Here is a 15,783-nt window from a genome sequence, read left to right as displayed (position 1 = left end):
GTTTGTTTTTCTCTTTTCTTGATTCAGACAAGGACAGACAAACACAGTCAGCATAAATAACTGTCTACAAAAAACTTTTCCTGATAGAAAGATGGCACTACAACTGTCTTCCCCCACATGATCACTTGCATTTAATCCCCAGTATCTCTCCTGTCTCTCTCTGACACACACAAGCACATGCACACCCACACACAAACACAAACACACAGACACAGACAGACACATGCACACACGCACACACACACACAAGCACACCCAAACACAAACACACAGACACAAACACACAGACACAGACAGACACACGCACACACACACACAAGCACATGCACACCCACACACAAACACAGACAGACACGCACACACAGACAGAAACACGCACAACCAAAAACACACACACACACTCACACACACACACACACAGGAAGGATTAGTGGCTCTGCATGTGTGTGTGTGAACAGCACGCACCTGGAAGTGGTTGTGGCAGTTCTCTAGATGTGTGGACAGTGTGGGCAGCAGCTGCAGGCAGTGGTCGGCCACTTCCCGCACGCTCCTCTGCTGCAGGTGGGAGAAGCCCACCGTCCGGTCAGCCTTGGCCTGCAGACGCAGGCAGACAAGCATCACATCTCACTTCAAACATAGTCACAGACAAACATCACATCTCACTTCAAACATCACATCTCACTTCAAACATAGTCACAGACAAACACCACATCTCATTTCTAGCATAATCACAGACAAACATCACATCTCACTTCAAACATAGTCACAGACAAACATCACATCTCACTTCAAACATCACATCTCACTTCAAACATAGTCACAGACAAACATCACATCTCACTTCACACATCACATCTCACTTCGAACATAGTCACAGACAAACATCACATCTCACTTCAAACATAACATCTCACTTCAAACAGTCACAGACAAACATCACATCTCACTTCACACATCACATCTCACTTCAAACATAGTCACAGACAAACATCACATCTCACTTCAAACATAGTCACAGACAAACATCACATCTCACTTCAAACATCACATCTCACTTCAAACATAGTCACAGACAAACATCACATCTCACTTCACACATCACATCTCACTTCAAACATAGTCACAGACAAACATCACATCTCACTTCACACATCACATCTCACTTCAAACATAGTCACAGACAAACATCACATCTCACTTCAAACATAGTCACAGACAAACATCACATCTCACTTCAAACATAGTCACAGACAAACATCACATCTCACTTCACACATCACATCTCACTTCAAACATAGTCACAGACAAACATCACATCTCACTTCACACATCACATCTCACTTCAAACATAGTCACAGACAAACATCACATCTCACTTCAAACATAGTCACAGACGGACATCACATCTCACTTCACACACAGCCACTGAGCAGCTTAGTTCGTCTACCCTTTCCATCATACCAACATCTGTCACCACTCAGGGCTCACTTTACACACACATCAGAAAAAACGGCCATCATGTGTTGCTCTACGATGTGTGCTCTATGGTGTGTTGATGAACAGGGGGAGACTGCACACTCTCGCAGCCAAGTTTAATGCAAACAATGTTTCCAGAAGGTGTGTACTATCATGTGTTGCTCTATGGTGTGTGCTCTATGGTATATACCATCATGTGTTGCTCTATGGTGTTGCTCTATGGTATATACCATCATGTGTTGCTCTATGGTGTGTGCTCTATGGTATATACCATCATGTGTTGCTCTATGGTGTGTGATTTCCCATGTTCATAAATGATAAAATGATAAATATATCATGTGTTGCTCTATGGTATATACCACCATGTGTTGCTCTATGGTATATACCATCATGTGTTGCTCTATGGTGTGTGATTTCCCATGTTCATAAATGATAAAATGATAAATATATCATGTGTTGCTCTATGGTATATACCACCATGTGTTGCTCTATGGTATATACCATCATGTGTTGCTCTATGGTGTGTGATTTCCCATGTTCATAAATGATGAAATGATAAATATATCATGTGTTGCTCTATGGTATATACCACCATGTGTTGCTCTATGGTGTGTGAGTACCTTGAGAAATGGAGCCTTCTTAGCGGGGGCCAGGCTAAAGTCCAGCTTGCGCCACAGATCCTCCAGCAGGAAGACCAGCTCTGCAGGTCCCAGCTGCACCTCCTCGCGCACCTGCACGGAGCCACAGGGAGCCGTCAGCTGAGCACACGCACACTATCTGCTACATGCTCCGCACTAGTGCCCATCATTAACGTCAGGCAGCAAAGCCCCTTCACTATTCAGCACATTTACAATAGAGCATTGATTAGGTCTTGCCTCTTTGCAACTGTCTGAGATCTCTACAATGAAACTATTTTGACATTTAAATATTAAGGAGTTATGAAGTGGTATGACTGACTGGTCTATGTTTGATGGTTCTCTGGCTTTGGTCTGTTTTTTTGTTTGTTTGTTTGTTTGTTTGTTTGTTTGTTTGTTTGTTTGTTTTTAGGGGGGGGGTTGTGGGAAGCCCTCTATGTTGTGGCAGTGATGACTGTGGCAGGGATGACTGTGGCAGTGATGACCGTGTGGGAGGGATGACTGTGGCAGTGATGACTGTGTGGGAGGGATGACCGTGGCAGTGATGACCGTGGCAGTGATGACTGTGTGGGAGGGATAATTGCGCTGTGATTGACAGTACCCTGCTGTGGAGCTCGGTGTCCAGCAGGGTGCGTGAGAGCAGGCCGCATTCCAGCACGCCCAGCACCTCTATGTCCAGCTCTCTGAAGAACGGGCGGTAGGCGGACAGACTGATGCCTGCTCTCTCCTTCTCCTTCTCTTTCTCCTTCTCTGCAGGCTCCTGTCACATTACAAGCTCAAGTTTTAGAGTTGTGACAGCAGTCCTGATTTCAGCAGCTTTCAGATTTTAACAGCTAAGCAGGTGTCTGCAAACGTTATTCTTTGTAATAAATGTCAACTTGATTATGAAAGTGTGTGTGTGTGTGTGTGTGTGTGTGTGTCTCTGTGTGTTTGACTGTGATTATAAACACCTGCTGCGTTTCCTCTGCCTCGGTAGCCTCCTCCAGCTGAGAGCTGTCAGCTGAGGAGTTCTTGCTGGCACGAGCCTTTCTCTTCTTCCCAGCAGAATCTACAGGGCAGCAACACACCACTTAAGGACCATTCACACCAAGAACGATAACGATAACTATAACCATAACGATAAAAGCGTTCACACTGAACAACGATAAACAAAGTCTCTCCTTGTGTTAATGAATGTGACGGTTAAAATTCAATGGGTTCTGATTGGCTATTAGCTTTTTATCGTTCTGAAAATCGTTCTGAAAGTGATCCCCAACGATATCGTTTTTCATGTCGTTATCGTTATAGTTTATGTGTGAACGTCGTCATTCATATTAACGAGAACGATATTTATTTATAGCTATCGTTATCGTTATCGTTCTTGGTGTGAATGGGCCTTTACACTAACGCCACAGGCTCCAGCACTCACAAACAGGACACAGCAACGCTCACTTTCAACTGAGCTCTGACACAAATATTTCAGTTGAATTCAATTCAAAACTTTATTTCTCCATGAGGGGGAAATTTGGATGTGGAGTAGTATGGCACACAGATACGAATAATCTAAAATACACATAGTAAAAAGCTTTAGAAAATAAATCTATGTAAAAACAAGTAGTTGCAAAGTGTCCTGAGCTTGTTAGAACAAATAGAATAAAAAAATGATTTCTGTTGTGTTTGTTAAGTCATTAGTTACTTGGATAGAAATACCTAAAGATATCTCATTTCAGACACCAGGAGGTTACCTTTCTTTGCCTTCTTAGCTGGCGCTGAGGAAGGAGCTGGAGCCGTGAGCTCTGTGCTGTCACAGTCAAAGTTGGCCAGTGGAGGCATGAAGCCAGGCGTCACTATAGCAGAGAGGGCAGAGGTGGATTTTGTCAGTATATAAGACCTAATCCGGTTGTTAAGCCTAAGTTCACAAGTCATTCCCAGACCTCCCTAGCCTGGGTTTCTCCATGCTGCCTTGCGTGCGATTTTATTCACGCTGGCAGCCTGGATTCCATGGACTTCGTTTTCACCTCAATGAAGGAACCAATCACAGAACGGAGGGGGAACAGTAAGACGATGACGACACACCAAAGCGGTTATGAGCTACATAGAGACGCATTTGATAGACATTCGCAGCGGCTCTGGGCATTCGTAAACCACGTTTCAAATACGAGAAAATGAATGTGTAGTTCCCAGACCCCATCTCAATGACATGAGGTCTGACGTTACCCAGGCTAGGACCTCCCACTCTTTCATCCAAATTAGCCTACTAGCGCAGCCAGCCTGTTCTCACAACCTGTGAACCCTTTCACAATCACCTCCTTTTATGTGAGGATAAAGAAATCACTTAACTCTAACAGAGTAATCAGTGTAGCTGTACAGCCAGATGATATAATCAAGGGTAAAGACCGGGCCTCTTTAAAAATAGGATCTTAGGAGGTTTGAGGCAGAGGTGAGTAGTAGAATTACCATTTTTTTTCTAAGTTACTCTGAACAGTCTTTTTTTTACTGTCTATGGACAAAATCAAGCCGCTGTGGGCCCAGCTTGACCTGGAAACAGAATTATCTGCACATTATTGCAACAACCGAATGGCACAAGGAGTGCAGCACAGAACGTGAGCGAGAAGGTGCGGGTCAGCTGAAGTGTAAGGCCTCTCACCTGCCAGGCTCTTCTCCAGCAGGCTCTGCAGATAGGTGATGTTCTGCAGCCGAGTCACCACCTTCATCTTCATCTCAGGATCCTTCTGCTGGCAGAATGCGTTCACCACCTACAGATGTAAACACACACACACACACACACACACACACACAACAAACAAGCAGGCCTGTCAAAAGAGCAACGCTGGGGACAAAAGGACTGGGTGTATGTCAATATCCAGGAAATCTAACAACAGGCTGGATGAACAGGTGCGGCCTCACTTCTCTGAACCAGTTGATGGTGTAGAAGAGCAGAGAGCACACAAAGTCTCGCTCGGTCTTGGAGAGGCTCTCCAGTTTGTCCACCACGTCCATGTCTGTCAGGATCAGAGGGCAGCCTGTTGATGGGAACAGGGAACAGGAAACAGGACAGGTCATTCCAAAATATCCACACACACTAGCCCTGTGGCACCCAAATTATTTATGAATACACAGCACTTGCTTTAACCAACAAATCAAATATTTTGTTTTTGTTTTGTATCTCCCATGGCCTACAACATGGACCACAGACTGTGTGTGTTGTTCTCCTTACCCAGAAGGGCATCGATCTCTTCCAAGTCCCCTTGATGCTGCACCTCCTCACACAGCCTCAGCAGACGGAAGAAAGATGCCAAACACAAAGGAGACACCTGCCTGTTGATATTAACACACACACACACACACACACACACACACACACACACACACACACACAGACACACAGACACACAGACACACAGAGAGACACACACACAGACACACACAGACACAAACACACAGAAACTTTAAAGAGATCTGTTGCCCATTACAGTGTTATATATCACTAATGTACTGCTACTCAACTCTGAATCTGATCATGTTTAAACCAAAGCGTGGAGAGGTGACCTCGACTGACCGTTTGCCGTCGTCATTCACTTGGCTCCTTTTGTCTGCCCTGTGGCTGAGTTCCTGAGCCACAAGGGGCAGCAGATTGACAGCGATGCCTCCCTGGCTCTCGTCCTCGTCCAGGTTGTACATGACCGAGGCCGGCAGGGGGAAGGCGCTGCAATATACAATCAGCCGCCAGGGGGCAGCAGACACCATAAGCCAAGAGAGCGGATACAGGAAGTAGACTTTGGCACAGCTTTTACTGACTGGGTGGAGCCCAGTGCACGGATGATGCAATAGGATTGAATGAGATGAACCTTGAACCCGGCTCTGAATCAGCTAAAGTACAACTCTCAGCAGCAAGTCACTCTGTTCCACTAACCCTGAGATGTCTGGGCCGAGGTCCACCACAAAGTCTTCCTGGAAGTCCTCCAGCACGCTCTTCCCGATCCAGGCCTGTAACACGACGCAAGGCAGATCAGAGCACTGATAACGGAGTGTCTTACACAGCGTTCAAGGCGAGTGGCTAGAGTGATAAACACACACACCTGAATAAGAGGGTCTAGTTTGCCGGTCAGCACCAGCTTGGCCAGTTCATCATAGTAGAGAGCAGCTGCCTCAGGAGAGCCCTCGCTGCAAGAGCGCACCAGCTCCAGCAGGTTTATCACCTGACACACACACACACACACACACACACACACACACACACACACACACACACACACACACACACACACACACACACACACACACACACACACACACACACACACACAGACACAGACACACACACAGAGAGAGAGAGAATTAAATATACATAATCACAACTTAACTAGACACCAAACTAATACACACACCCAATGCAAGAACAATCACTTAACAGGAACTTAATCAGCTTGTCCGCTCATACACATTCACAAGGTAGTGCAGGAAAAAAAGCTTCCTGGGCCCAGTGCCAGTTTCAGGTTGGCTCACCTGTCTCTGTGTCTCTTTAGGCAGAGTGCCACCCTGGGTGTTCTCAGGGTTGTTCCTACAAAAAAAAGACCAGGATCAGTGATTATGGGACACTGTGTCTGTGTGTGTGTGTGTGTGTGTGTGTGTGTGTGTGTGACAGTAAGTAAGAGAAGCAGTGCCAGTAACAGCTGAAAGTAGATCCCCCTAGAAGGGTCTATAATGCAACATCAGAACATTCCTATCCATGGCACATGTGGTCACATGAGTCCAGCACTGAGATGGCGGCGTTACCTGCGGGTTCCCATGCTGCCCACCACCATGACGGCGCCAATGATGCCAATGCGCTTGTACTTCAGCACTGTGCTGGAGAGTTGCTTCCGGATCACTATGTGCATGTCATCCTGACAGAACACAACACAGAGTCAATCTCACTTACTTTTGCACACAAAGAGAGTTTCTTCCGGATCACTATGTGCATGTCATCCTGACAGAACACAACACAGAGTCAATCTCACTTACTTTTGCACACAAATCTGCAGGTGAAACGTGACTTTATTCTATGTACTGGACATTAACTCTACCCACAAATCAGCGACTACATTTCTATACCTCCATTAGATTTCCTCCCCAATTCAATTATCCTAATTTTGTTAAGATCAATTCAATTACACTGATTTATAAATCATGATTAACAATGGACATTGGTCTCAATGTTCTTTACAGTGCCCAAGGCATGAACCAAGTAAAAGATGGTGGTAGCAAGGACAAATGCATTCTTAACAGGAGAACCCTTGGTCAGAACCCATCTAGTTGAGGTTGGCCGGACAGGTTCTTGGAGATAAGGAGCTTTGTCAGGCGTAAAGCATCCCCCTGATCTGACTGGCCAGACGGGCTCTGCAGGCCTTCAGCCTCACCTGGATGTGAGCGCCCTGCTGCTCCGCTCCGAACGCCACTCCGCTCAGCAGCTGGAAGAGACGGCGGATCTGCTGGGGACTCAGATTGTCCATGTAGTCCAGGATCCCCTGCACACACACACACACACACACACACACACACACACAGACAGAGACCCACAGACACACACACACAGAGACACACACACCCACAGAGAGATCCACAGACACACACACACACACCCACAGAGACGCACAGACACACACACACACAGACACACACACACACACACACCTCAGCAAGGGGCAAGGTGTAGATACAGAAGGTGTGGTATGCAAAGCATCAACGCTTGCTCAATGGACACAATGCGAAGGGAGATAAGGCATGCTGAGTGTTGAGAAAGCTACAGGCCCTTGGTAAATACACTTTATTTCCCTACATTCTTCCTAGCAACACTGGCAGTGTTCTTCCTACTAACTGGCATGGAACACCTTGACTGTCTTCCTAACAAAGGCTACCTCACAAGGAAGGTGATGTTTAAATAGAATGCAATTAAATGATAACCGGCTCACTTTATGAGCTTACTTTTTACTAAAACATATGCTATGGTTCAATCAAAATACTCATTCTAAAAATCTTGGCTACAAAGGAAGGGTAATGTACAGATGTATGCAAATTGCAAACTTGTAATGTTTATTTTGACAATCCATAATAGGAGGACATGTTTGCACAATGTCCTCCTGTACTGTGATGGGCAGAGAGAGGAGAGCCCTCACCTTAATGAAGACAGCGTAGAGCGCCATCTCCTTGGGCCTCTGGGCCACCAGCTCACACAGGAGCTCCAGCGCCACGTCCACCTCCGCAGCCAGACCACTACACACGTGGGTCACTAGCGAGGCCACAACCTCCTGCAAGGACACAATACAACACGGCACCTTTAACCAAACACACCCACACCGCCTCTATTAACTAGCATGGGGCTTCGGGTAGAGCACAGAGAAATTCCTGGTGGGATCATGAAAACAAAAACATTCCTTAAATGAACAGGGAGACCGTGCACTACTGCGTATGCAGACAAATGTACAAAGCCACAGCACGTGAAGGTCTCCTGATGAATATTTCATACTAAGCTCATCAGGTTTTTTTTTTAAAAAGGCCGTTTACCAAGAAAAGGCAGAACAAAGCAAATCCAGCCAAACCAGTTTGCACTGGCATACACCCACAGACTGTAGCACCCATGTCCAGGTGGTAGAGCTTACCTGCTGGCAGTAGGAGTCGAAGGTGGTGAACGCCTGCTTGTACAGATGGCCACCAAACGGCACCACACAGGAATCAGTGGAGCGCACCAGACTCTGGGCCAGAGCCAAGATAGAGGGGAAGTATCCCCGCATGACCTAAGGAGCAACAGCACAGCATGCAGTTTGCACTACACTACTAAGGAAAGATGCAATAAGGCTATTTGGGTTTCTTCATTTTGATGAACCACATAAGTATTCACAGTTGACAATATACAAGGTTCCCAACTAAATATATAGTTTAGTCTTTAGTTGGTATATATCCTAACTATATACCAACTAAAGATTTCAGAGTAGTCATGTAGCATTCAAGAATCTTTTACTTTTTTAGAGTGGGAGATGAATAAATTGGCTTTGAATAAACAAAGCTGGACTAACCACAACTACTCAAGCAAGCAGTAAAGATAATAACCAAATATACACCAATTCTGACTGGAAATATATTTGTATAATGTATCTTGGCAAGTAAATTTGTGCTGCTACCAAAATTCCCTGATATTCTATGACTTTGCCCCCAAAATGATAACATCACTGTCTGAATATATTAAATCTGGTAAATATTAACTTGATTATGGCACAACATACTCCAGATTTGCTTAACCAAAGTCCAGTTTTTTACAAAGTGAGTATCTGTATTAGAATCTGCATTCTGATTACATTTTGAGGCTGATGATTTTAAAAGTCAAGGATTAAACTGCAAACACCTTACAACTACTAGTCAACCTCAATGTATTTTCTGGGGGAAAGTTCACAGGTGTACAGCACAGATTATCAGTTTCTCCCTCTCCCCGTCAAACTCAAGGCTGGCTGACCTGCCCGTGACCTCTGAAGGTCTTCTGGAGTAGTGCTTCCTGGATCAGGGCTCCTCGAATTTTGACCTTTAGTACTCGCTCGGCCCCACGGCGACTGTGGTTGGCATTGGTGGAGTGTAAGATAAACAGCACCAAGAGATCAATGACCTGTCAGGGAGCGGGAGACCAAGAGGAAGAGAGGAAGTAGACACTATAAGCCCCACAGTGTGCAGCTGTAAACTGAGCAGAACATATCTTTGGCCACAGATTGTGTCTGTGTACCTTGTGATCTTCAATCTCCTCCACATTTTCCACTGCCTGTAGAACCAAAGAGAGACAGTCAACACACCATCCATGCAACATCAAGAAATAAGAAAGAAAGGAAACGTTTCCTTGAGAATATCTAATCCTCACTTTGAGCCAAGCCTCAGATATCATTTTCTGGAATCTCACGGCTGACTTGATGGCATCCAGCACGAGGGACACACTATCCTGGCTGCTGCTGACTGCTGGGAGGTTGGAGGCACTAAAGCAACAACAAGGAAAGAAGGGATGACATAAGACGACACAATAACTAATGATGGCCAAGCTGAAAATCTACTGAACATTTAAGAAAAACATAGTCTTCACAGCATTTTGAAATGCCTTAGCCCTTGGAAAGTACCATGAATCAGATCAAGTTTTTACATATATGGGGATATTTGAATTTCCCCTTGAATTTCCCCTTGAGGATCAATAAAGTATCTATCTATTTATCTATATGCTTTTATGGTCAAGGCCCAGTTCATCTTAACTCTAGATGTCTCACTGGGTTGCAAATGTTTATCACTAGTGTGGTCCACTATCACAAACACTTGACGCTGTGAAGAGTCCTTTTAGAGGATCCTGAGCCAGACACAGCTGCTGCTGGCACCGCTCCTCACCTTGCTGCACCCTTGATCCTGGGCCGGCTTTGGGAGGACTGCAGCACTGGGGGCAGCAGACATAGCTCTAGTTCCAACTTCTTACGTAGTTCTGTCACAACCTGCCAGTGCCACAAACACACACACACACAGATGTAAACAAATCAAGAGTACTGTAATGCCTTTGAAGACTGTGGAAATCTCCTTTGAATAGCACAGATGAGGCGAATCTCTTTTATTAATATCTAATATCCATGGAATTACACATGTATAGAGAGTTCCTGGATGCAGAAGCAACTTCAACAGAGTCTCTGTCAAATTTGAAAGTCTAAATGTTCCTAACCAAATTGACATCACTTAACAAGACCTCTGAAACTGTTGAGCTTTTTCTATCAAGTGCATAATAACTCTGTCTATGCTCTACTAACTGCAGAGAGGACTACAAACTCAAAGAGGAGAGGCTGCAGATGACAGGGACGTAGTGAAATCAAAGTCCTTTTAGGCAAGTCCCTCCACTTGGCGGCCATATTGTAACGCTTTTTGGGGCACTTATCGGGCATCTATTTCGGCAGAAATGCGCGTGCGCAAGGCACACAACACATGATTGTCACAATGTATTCACAACACACCAAATGATTGGCACAATGTATTTCACATGTCAACGGATTTGCCACGGATGGGGCGGGATATGTGTAGACAACTGTGTTGGCGTTACAAACTAACCCCATGCATTTCTATGGAGGATTTTTTTGAGTGCTGTCTCTCGTCATTAGAAAGTCTCTGGTGAAAAGCTGTGTTGTGTGGTGCACGGTGCAGTGTGAGCCATGTTGTCTACGTCCCATCCAGACATCAGAGAGAGCGACACCAACCTCAATGGCATCAGCGGCAGAGATGGAGTGTAGGATGAACTTCACCACCACCGGAAGGTCCTCCAGCTGCACAGCAGAGAGGGTTGTCATCACAGCCCCTCGTACCTTATTACACAAATACACACACACACAAACACACACACACACACACAAACACACACACACAAAAACACACACAAACACACACAAACACACACACAAAACAGGTGCTTTAGAAGGTTGAGGACACTTGAGGGCACAGGCAGAGACAGTTGGGATGAGTGTGTGTGTGTGTGTGAGGGAGCTACCTCAGCCAGGAGAGTAGGGCTTAAGTTCAGACTGGACAGGGCATCTAGGATAGGGACTGTCAGCTGAGTGTTCTCCTTCAGCAGAGAGCTGTAGAAAGAGAGGTGATATTTGACCATTGATCCATCCAAGTCATGAATCTGATGGGATGAAACTCAAGACTCAGAAATACATGGACCTGAAGCCAGATTTCATGTGATGTGATTTATAAGAACCAAGTATTTCCTTCAAAGGATTAAGTTTTGGTGAAAGGAATGAGAAAGAAATGCATTAGTTATAATAATGTACCATAAACTGAGCACATGGCTGTGTGTACTACATGAGCGTTTGGTAATGGTAGAACAGAATCTTAACACTCACTTGAGCTCCCTGGCAATGTCACCATGCTGAGAGTCCTCCAGAACTTCTGGAATACTAGTGATGACATCTCGCTGCACTTCCAGGGAGGCCACAAAGACAAGCTGCATGAGCTTACTCGCCAAATCCTAAAATTATACCCATATGATGAAATTACATACATGAAGTTGTTTATGTTACGGTTAATTGAAAGGTGCCTTTGACAGTTGTGGGTTTGACCTACAGTGCTATCCATGACTCTGTCTAGCCATTTGAGCTGATTCATGATGATGCGGGGCACATTCAGCCCATCTTCACCAACACTGAAAATAACAGTGACAATGTTTGAAAGCTTTCTCAACAATGGTTTTAACAATTCAAAAGTATCAGTTCACAAACGGGGTACATATACTTACCCATCAAACATAAACTCAGGCAACTTCTCAAACAATATATTTATGACTGGGGTCTAAGAAGACAAAGCAAAATATACTTTTATGAGACAAAAGCCATTATGGATACATTCAAAAACGCAAAGGATAAAAATGTACCTGTAGCATCTCAATGCCAAGCAGTAGCCGCATTAGACTCTCCTGATACGATACTGAACTAGAAGGTAGGAAAGGAGACAGAGCACAAATTTGTTTTGATTTATCACCTTACCTTACCTTATCTTACATCACAAGTCATTATGAGATAGTAATACTATAAATCTCACAAAAAAGAAATAACTATCAGAGGTCAGGTGTGATGTGCTTCATCTTCTCTCATGTGGACAGATGGCTAAATTCTTACTTGGAATCCTCGTCATTAAGACGTGGAACACAGGGGAGGAGGCCATTCCTAAAATGTTGCGGATCTTCAATGTGTGATTCCAGACCATTGATAAACTCTTGAATAATCTGTGGGATAGAGGCTGGGACTTCATACAAAACCAGGCAGTAACTGATACAGCGAATAAGCAGAGGTGTGACTGTGACACAATAGCCTACATCCTACTTACTCCAGGGTATCTGGGGTGCTTTTTCAGGCTTTGCTGTAATCGCTTTTGGAACACTACTTGGTCGACAGCTAAAAAGTAAAAAAAAAAGTTTACAATTAATATGCATTTAAACGGTTACCTGTTACACACGTATTCGTGTAACGTACCTATTTCATTAGATGCTCTATCTTGTTTGAGGGTGACACCGGCCTCCCGTAAGAGCTGCACAAATACAGATTCATCAGGAACCACCTGTACAGACTTGGAGTGCCTTTGCCCACCAGTTCGACCCTTCTTCGGCTCTGAAAAAAATGTCAATTTTTTTCAGTGGTTTTAACATTTTGCTTGATACCCACATTTGACCATTATATATGGTTAACCGTAAGAGACTAACACATGAAAATCCATTGCTGTCAAGTTCATTTTTAGGTAAGTTCACGTATCATCTCAAGTTAACTTACTTGACCCGTCGAGAGCCGCCGAGCTGTCAGTCTGGTCCAAAGAGGGACGCTTCTTCTTCCGCATCATATTGTAACGTTAGCAGCTAGTTATGCTAAAATTACCAAGAAGAGGATTTTCATTTGAGTTTGGCTGTTCATATCGGGACGCTTGACTTACAAAAACAATACAACAGCTTACCTAACGTTAACATTAACTTTACGCTAGCCCATGCTACTGCTAGTTCCTCACAAAACAAGTTATTAACACGGATTTCATTTAACGTTAGGCAACTGACACCATAATCTCGCACTTGTCTACAATGACATTCGATTTGTATGGCTAATTTATCTAGTTATTCCATAACCTGAACGTCACATACCCTTTTGCTCCTCCAAAAACGTTACAATGTAAGCTGTAGGCCTAGTTGTAGCACCATAAACAGTAATGGTAGGCTGGCTGAAAACACTGAAGGGTAGTTCCCGCGCCAATGTTTTGTAATAAGGGGCCGTCGAAAAGTGTTGTACTACGAACTGAGTGAAACTTGATAAGATGTTCAGCGCTCTGTTCATCACATGCTCGTTATCCTTCGTGTGCTTACGGTTCAATTCGTATTTTCGGCATTTTATAAGACACAACCTTGTTGGACCATTTTCAATTCATATCCAGTGACATAACAACACAACCAACCAACCAACCAACCACCTCTTACCACCCTCCAAACAGTTCATCTCTTAATGGTAACTCACTGGCATACATAGAGACTATGTAAAAAGAGGTGTTGGTAGCCTTGTGTAGCGACGGAAAATACTTGTGCCCAGTGCCCACGCAAATCATAATGATGTCATTGGTTTTCCTTCAAAATGCGCTGAATCAACATGAGTAGACTACTTGTAAGGTGTGCCTTACTCGACACGCCTCTCAAAGCCTAAACTGCCCGTGACACTTCCTTCTTCAGTAGGCTGCGCATGATAAAAGTGCGTGTACCTGCGACTGAAGTTTATACTCGCCGTCCAGTTCAGCAGACATGGCCGCAATTAAAACTCTCTACGATGTTTCTGCAAGGTTACTTACAGGAGAGATATTGAATTTCTCATCACTTAAGGGTAAAGTTATCCTTATCGAGAATGTGGCGTCTCTATGAGGCACGACCACCAGGGATTATACCCAGATGAACGAGCTCCACGAGAAGTATTCCTCAAAGGGGCTTGTGGTTCTGGGAGTGCCCTGCAACCAGTTCGGACATCAGGTGGGATACATTGTTAACAATATTTGGTCATTTTTCTCTAGGCCTCGTTGTATGTCTGCATCGGTATTTAATATAAGTATTGTTATGTTAGCCTAATTGTGAAATATGTTGGCAAGGCCTAGGCTATAGTCTGTTTTTTGTTTCAGAACAACGAAAGATTATGTAATCAGAGAGGAAGTAAGCCTATTTTAAACACTGTCCCTTTGTTTTTCATTTTCGCAGGAGAACTGCAACAATGAGGAAATTCTGCAATCTTTGAAATATGTTCGACCAGGAAACGGCTTCGAGCCCAAATTTAAACTCCTTGAGAAGGTCGACGTAAATGGAAAAGATGCCCATCCTTTGTTTGTGTTTCTGAAAGACAAGATTCCTTTCCCCAGCGATGAGCCGATGTGTTTCATGACGGAGCCCAAGAATATCATATGGAGTCCCGTTTGTAGGAATGACATCGCTTGGAATTTTGAGAAGTTTCTCATTGGTCCGGATGGAGTGCCCTTTAAGCGGTATGGGCGCAGATTCCTCACTAGCAACATCGAGGCAGATATCAAGAAGCTTCTTAACATTGCTAACTAAAACGTCCAAGCATAGTTTCAACAGAGGCAATATGTTACATCGGCTAACCTTTCTTTGATTTATTTCCATCACAAAGTCTGATAGTCTAGTCTTCCGTGATTATCTTGCCTCTGTGAGACATGCTGTTGCCAGTGGGCCATTTGTGCTCATATACAATGTGCCTGTGTTAAGATGTTCAATTAATGAAGGTATTCTTTTAAACATATTTGTGGGGGATACCAGATGCCATTTTAACGTCTTGACTTGACAGTTGCAATGTCTATGGAAAGCACAATATGCTCTGCTGACTGAATAAATATATTTTTTACATGAAACATTTTATCCATCTAGTTATTTCACTTTGGTGAAATGTAGGCTAGGTATTCATGTCCTGCATCGGCTTATTGCAAACTAGACTATGAAACCCATGATAATGTGGCGACTAAATAATTTTATTTGTAGGTGTTAATTAATAGTCTATTTCTTGAAGTCACCAGGCTCAATCTCGGGCTTAATCTCAACTACACGACCTAAATACTAGGCAGATTTAAACTCACAAAGGCTTGACCTTAAAAAAAAAGTCATTTGTGGTACCTAGACAGATTAATTCCAACG

General features: G+C 44.1%; 2 protein-coding genes across 3 annotated transcripts in view; one reads left to right on the top strand and one right to left on the bottom strand.

Moving 5' to 3' along the window:
• The window catches only part of fancd2 (FA complementation group D2), a 20,515-nt gene extending 6,167 nt beyond the window's left edge, over positions 1 to 14,348 (bottom strand). The window contains exons 1-31 of one of the 2 annotated variants that reach the window (XM_076269067.1): positions 13,750 to 14,348; positions 13,391 to 13,482; positions 13,097 to 13,231; positions 12,951 to 13,018; positions 12,743 to 12,849; positions 12,499 to 12,556; positions 12,364 to 12,416; positions 12,192 to 12,270; positions 11,972 to 12,096; positions 11,614 to 11,701; positions 11,327 to 11,431; positions 10,479 to 10,579; positions 9,970 to 10,081; positions 9,838 to 9,873; positions 9,577 to 9,723; positions 8,729 to 8,863; positions 8,246 to 8,377; positions 7,490 to 7,597; positions 6,867 to 6,976; positions 6,597 to 6,651; positions 6,170 to 6,289; positions 6,004 to 6,077; positions 5,650 to 5,796; positions 5,308 to 5,408; positions 4,998 to 5,113; positions 4,738 to 4,846; positions 3,836 to 3,937; positions 3,062 to 3,159; positions 2,713 to 2,871; positions 2,097 to 2,207; positions 466 to 594 (exon numbers count right to left, since the gene is read on the bottom strand). In XM_076269067.1, the coding sequence (XP_076125182.1) occupies positions 466 to 594; positions 2,097 to 2,207; positions 2,713 to 2,871; positions 3,062 to 3,159; positions 3,836 to 3,937; positions 4,738 to 4,846; positions 4,998 to 5,113; positions 5,308 to 5,408; positions 5,650 to 5,796; positions 6,004 to 6,077; positions 6,170 to 6,289; positions 6,597 to 6,651; positions 6,867 to 6,976; positions 7,490 to 7,597; positions 8,246 to 8,377; positions 8,729 to 8,863; positions 9,577 to 9,723; positions 9,838 to 9,873; positions 9,970 to 10,081; positions 10,479 to 10,579; positions 11,327 to 11,431; positions 11,614 to 11,701; positions 11,972 to 12,096; positions 12,192 to 12,270; positions 12,364 to 12,416; positions 12,499 to 12,556; positions 12,743 to 12,849; positions 12,951 to 13,018; positions 13,097 to 13,231; positions 13,391 to 13,457 (3,087 nt within the window). In that variant the 5' untranslated portion in view covers positions 13,458 to 13,482; positions 13,750 to 14,348. Of the gene's footprint in view, positions 1 to 465; positions 595 to 2,096; positions 2,208 to 2,712; positions 2,872 to 3,061; positions 3,160 to 3,835; positions 3,938 to 4,737; positions 4,847 to 4,997; positions 5,114 to 5,307; positions 5,409 to 5,649; positions 5,797 to 6,003; positions 6,078 to 6,169; positions 6,290 to 6,596; positions 6,652 to 6,866; positions 6,977 to 7,489; positions 7,598 to 8,245; positions 8,378 to 8,728; positions 8,864 to 9,576; positions 9,724 to 9,837; positions 9,874 to 9,969; positions 10,082 to 10,478; positions 10,580 to 11,326; positions 11,432 to 11,613; positions 11,702 to 11,971; positions 12,097 to 12,191; positions 12,271 to 12,363; positions 12,417 to 12,498; positions 12,557 to 12,742; positions 12,850 to 12,950; positions 13,019 to 13,096; positions 13,232 to 13,390 lie in introns of both variants that reach the window. The other variant, XM_076269068.1, reaches the window with a different exon arrangement.
• On the top strand, positions 14,348 to 15,503 carry gpx1b (glutathione peroxidase 1b). Its single transcript, XM_076269071.1, has 2 exons — positions 14,348 to 14,616; positions 14,839 to 15,503. The coding sequence occupies exons 1-2, from the start codon at positions 14,395 to 14,397 to the stop codon at positions 15,187 to 15,189; spliced, it is 573 nt and encodes a 190-aa protein (XP_076125186.1). The 5' UTR covers positions 14,348 to 14,394; the 3' UTR covers positions 15,190 to 15,503.
• The last annotated feature ends 280 nt before the right edge of the window (positions 15,504 to 15,783 follow it).

Source organism: Alosa pseudoharengus, unplaced genomic scaffold (assembly GCF_046254945.1).
Source record: "Alosa pseudoharengus isolate Yale_2024_CS ecotype anadromous, Long Island Sound unplaced genomic scaffold, YU_APseudo_1.1 YU_APseudo_1.1_scf_5, whole genome shotgun sequence".
In the NCBI taxonomy this organism is placed as follows: domain Eukaryota; kingdom Metazoa; phylum Chordata; class Actinopteri; order Clupeiformes; family Clupeidae; genus Alosa; species Alosa pseudoharengus.
This window is presented reverse-complemented; position numbering and strand designations above follow the sequence as displayed.